Raw genomic sequence first — 4,639 nt, 5'->3', positions numbered from 1 at the left:
AGAGAGAGAGAGAGAGAGAGACAGAGAGAGAGAGAGAGAGAGAGAGAGAGAGAGAGAGAATATTAGTCTAGTTAGATTTCACAGTCCCTTTTGGCTCCCGCAGCTACTCACCCACGCAGGCATCTTGGAGTTCCTCATAACCAGCACTACACACGCACTTCCCAATGGGCACCAGCCACTCCCCCTCAGCACTGCAGTACATCTTGGGTGTATCCCGCTCCTCTGAGTGGCCGACACACTCCCCACGAACCTCCACCAGGGAGGAAGAGTCGGCCCCCGTCACTGCCTCCGAGAAGGCGGCCAGGTTGCGGACCATGGCCGGGCACTTCTTGTAGTAAACCCGGAGGGAGAGGATGGCAATGCAGGCCCCGATGTCCTGGAAGGCCAGGTAAAAGCCTCGCTTACTCAGAGGCCCCACACCCCGCACCTCCGTGTTGAGCTTGAGGCGCCGGACACCCAGGTCCGCGCCAGTGAAGCTCTCATCCGCGGCAATGGTGTCGATTTTCACGAACTGGCTCTCCTGGGTGCTGGTGCCCAGGTCCCGGTCAGATTCCAGGTAGTAGAGGTTGAAGGTCTCCTTGCAGGTCCCCAGCACCCCAGGCATGCTGTTACAATCTCTCAGGGTGAACTTGATCTCCGCATACACTCGGCGGGCACCATCCCGTGGTACCCAGTTCGTCCGAAGCCAGTTATTCTGGTTGGGGCTCATGACGTTGCACACTTGGTATGTGTGGATGGGACTAAAGAATTCGTCCACTTCGTTGATGGAATCCCACTGCAGGGAGAGGACCAAAGATGGACTGATTAGGACCAACTTGAGAGAGATCTAGGGGATGCTCAGTTGGTCAGTCAGAATTCTGGGGCACCCAATATGTTTGGGCTTTGGGGAAAGAGGGAACAAACAGAAATCGACAACATAACAAGTATTATGTCATTATGCCACAAGTAATGTGATTATGCCACATTATCTAGCTAGCCTGGGTTCAGGGCCACGAGGGATAAAGGAATAGGAAACTTGTCCCTGCCCTCAAGTAGCTGACAATCTAGTAGGGGAAAGAGGGGCTGGGGAGATCCCTAACTAATATTAATATAAGAAAGAAATGTGATGGAAGGACGTAGAAAAAGTGCTAGATGATGCTTCAGGTTTTTTCCACCTCCCTAAGACTAAGGTTCCTTCAGCTCTGACATCCTGTGTTCTAAGGGCAATCCCAGCTCTAGCATTTTCGATTCTAAGGTCCCTTCCAGCTCTGACATTCTTGATTCTAAGGCCCTTCCCACTTCTGACATTCTGTGTCCTAAGGTCCCTCCCACCTCTGACACTCTGGGTTCTAAAGACTCTCCCAGCTCTGACATTCTCAGTTCTAAGGTCTCTCCCAGCCCTGACATTCTCTATTCTAAGATCTCTCCCAGCTCTGACACTCTCTGTTCTAAGGTCTCTCCCAGCCCTGACATTCTCTGTTCTAAGGTCTCTCCCAGCTCTGACATTCCCTGTTCTAAGGTCTCTCCCAGCTCTGACATTCTGTGTTCTAAGGTCTCTCCCAGCTCTGACATTCTCTGTTCTAAGGTCTCTCCCAGCTCTGACATTCTGGGTTCTAAAGACTTTCCCAGCTCTGACATTCTGGGTTCTAAAGACTCTCCCAGCTCTGATTCTCTGTTCTAGAGTCTTTTCTAACTTTACCATTCTCTGTTCAGTCCCCCCACTCTAAGGCTCCTTAATACTACTTTGAGGCTTGTATAGAGGAGCTGTTTTTAAATTTCCAGGTTCCAGGGAATGAGACTGCTTCACCACCATTCTTTCACCAACTCTGTCAAGATCCTAAATTGAACCGAATTGAAACTATGCACAGGTGAGCAGGAAGTATGACTAGGGTGGTACAGGCAGGGCTGTTGTAAACCCTATCCCTGAGCATGACCCTTCTGGAAAACATGGATGGTTGAGCAGTCAGACAGGGAGACACAGTCCTTATACCTGGCCCAGGGAAAAGAAACCTCTGCTCGAATGCCAGGTTGATGAGATATCAGGCCTTGCTGCCCTCTTGGTCCCTATATTTTAGGCAGTGATGCTTCTAAGGGATAGAAGTGCCCGGACACAATGTTGGCACCGGTGGGGCAGGCTGATGCATGCCTCGGTGCTGACAGAGCTGATTAATTTTTCTGGGTCTCTGGCAGGAGGCAGACAGGAAACAGCTGGCATGTTATTTGGTGCTCAATTAATTGTGACAATGGCTTTAACCCCAGATGTAGCAGGGAGAGTCCCAAAGACAAAATCAGAGAACTTCAGAGTTATAAGGGACTTTAGAGTGTTCAGTGTTAAAACTTGATGGAACCTCAGAGACAGTGGAATGTTAGTGAATGGCATGCTAGAACTGGATGAGACCTCAGAACAGAAAATGTTAGAACACAGGAAGACTTGTCTTCAAATTCCACCTCAGATGCTAACTAGCTGGGTGACCTTGGGCAAGTTCCTTAACCCATTCTGTCCCTCAGATTTCTCATCAGCAAAATGGGGATAATAATGGCACCTACCTTACTGGCTTGATATGAGAACCAAATGATATAATGTGTGTAAAAGGCTTGGCAAATCTTAAACCACCATGTGAAGGCTAGCAATTAGCATCAGAATCATCATTGTCATCATCATCATAAGAGCAAGGGACCTTGGAATACAGGAGGTGAGAGCAGGAAGGGGCCAGAGACAATTGAATGGTAGGAATCAGAATGCTAAGTCTAGGTAGAACCTTCTAAGACAAGATAGTAGAACATGAAGGATCAACTAAGAGGTACCTTAGAAGGCAGGATATTGGAGTGGAAGGGGACCTTAGAATCCAGAATGTTAGAGGTGGGAGGACCCTTAGAACCCAGAATGTTAGAGGTGGGAATACCCTTAGAACCCAGAATGTTAAGAGTGGGAAGACCCTTAGAACCCAGAATGCCAGAGCTGAAAGAGCCTATATAACAGAGAATGTTTGATCTGAAAGGAACAGAAGGTCAGATCTGGGAGAGTCTTTAGAACACAGAATTCCAGAGCTGGAAGGGCCCTAAGAACTCAGAATTTCAGAGTTGGGGGTGCCCTTAGATCACAGAATTTCAGAGCTGGGTGGGGGGTGCCTTAGAACAGAGAATGTCAAACTGGGCAGGATCTTTTGAGATCATCCATCCTGACATCTCCTCTTCCACTGACAAGCTCTCCCAATGCTCTATCCTGGTTGGGTCTGTGTCTCATCTCACCCAATGGGGGCTCTTTCAGGGCAAAAAGCTCGTCTCATCTCTGTATCTCCCTCACTAGCCCGTCCAGGTTCCTTGCACACAAAAATCCTGAATAAATATTTACTGAAATGTGGAGAAGGCACTCTAGGAAGCTTTTGAAATAATCCAGGTAAGAGCTAATGAGGGCCTGAATTAGGCTCCTGCTTGGGAAAGGAGGAAAATGGAAAAGAAAGCTCTGGGGGGAATCAGGAGCCACAGGACCTGGTGACTCTCTAGAGTGAGGAGGAGGAAGGGAGCGTGTCAGGAGAGAGAAAAGTCAAAGGTGACTCCATTTTCAAGCCTCGGTGACTGAGAATGGTGATGCCTTTAATAGAAACTGGCTGGTCAGGAAAGGCAGTTAATTTGTGGGCAAAAATCATTTAGAGTTTGGGCATGCTGCATTTGAGATGCCAGAAGGCCAGCTGGGAGAAACTGTCCTGGCAGGCAGCAGTAAACCGGAGGCTGGAGGTTAGACTAAAAACCAAGAAGTGGAAACCAACTACGTGGAGCTAAGAGATGAAGCCACAGGGGCGAATGAGAATATCTGGGGACCAGATGGGAAAAAAAGATAAGCTGAGGACAAAATCAGCTATGAAACAGAATGATGAGCAGTAGAGAATATACCCTGGCAATGGAACCAGAGGGACCGAGTTCAAGTCTTGGTTCTACTACTACCTGTGGAACACTAAACAAATTAGATAATGTTGCCTAAGCTAATATGACCCTCTCATTTTATAGGGGAGGAAACTGAGAGAGGGATATACCTTACCTAAGATCCCACAACATAAGAAAGTGGCATGGCTGGGGCTAGAATGTAGACCTTGAACCCAAGTCTTTATCCAATACTGTGACGATAATGATTATCATCATCATTATTATTAGTCTGCTATTGGGGGAACAGAAATAGGCTACAATCCCATTTCCCAGATGAATGGCTCTGCTCCCCAGCTACTCCCAAGACCTTGGACTCCCTCCTTCAGGTAACAGTGCTGGCTGTCCAGGATCTTCAAGATGACAGGTGAGACCCTGCCTTGCCCACCCACCCAACTACTAGCCAACAAAGCAGTTTTATCACTCACCCCATGTGCCGGGTATGTGAGCCAGCCCCAGTCCCCATGGATGGTCGATGTGTCCAGCAAGTTCACTGCAAAACAGGAAACAAGAGCCCTTTCAAGCCACCCCATGTGATTCCAAAGTCCTATTTCTGGTCATCATTCCACCTCCAAGCCTTCATGGATTGTCCCTTTTCTTCACCTCCTGAATTCACCATTCTTGAAATTCCAGTCCATTGACTGCCTCTATGATCTCTCTCTCTCTCTCTCTCTCTCTCTCTCTCTCTCTCTCTCTCTCTCTCTCTCTCTCTTTCTCTCTTTCCTCTCTCTCTCTTTCTCTC

The 4,639-nt window shown here is 48.2% G+C and overlaps 1 protein-coding gene across 2 annotated transcripts in view; it reads right to left on the bottom strand.

Annotated features, from left to right (window-relative positions):
- EPHA8 (EPH receptor A8) overlaps positions 1-4,639 on the bottom strand; it is a 57,883-nt gene that overhangs the window by 30,573 nt on the left and 22,671 nt on the right. For both annotated transcript variants that reach the window (XM_044671316.1, XM_044671317.1), the window contains exons 2-3: positions 4,326-4,390; positions 112-775 (exon numbers count right to left, since the gene is read on the bottom strand). In XM_044671316.1, the coding sequence (XP_044527251.1) occupies positions 112-775; positions 4,326-4,390 (729 nt within the window). The remainder of the gene's footprint in view (positions 1-111; positions 776-4,325; positions 4,391-4,639) is intronic.

Source organism: Gracilinanus agilis, chromosome 3, assembly GCF_016433145.1.
Source record: "Gracilinanus agilis isolate LMUSP501 chromosome 3, AgileGrace, whole genome shotgun sequence".
NCBI lineage: Eukaryota > Metazoa > Chordata > Mammalia > Didelphimorphia > Didelphidae > Gracilinanus > Gracilinanus agilis.
Note: the sequence above shows the minus strand (reverse complement) of the source record. Positions and strands in the feature narration are given on the sequence as shown.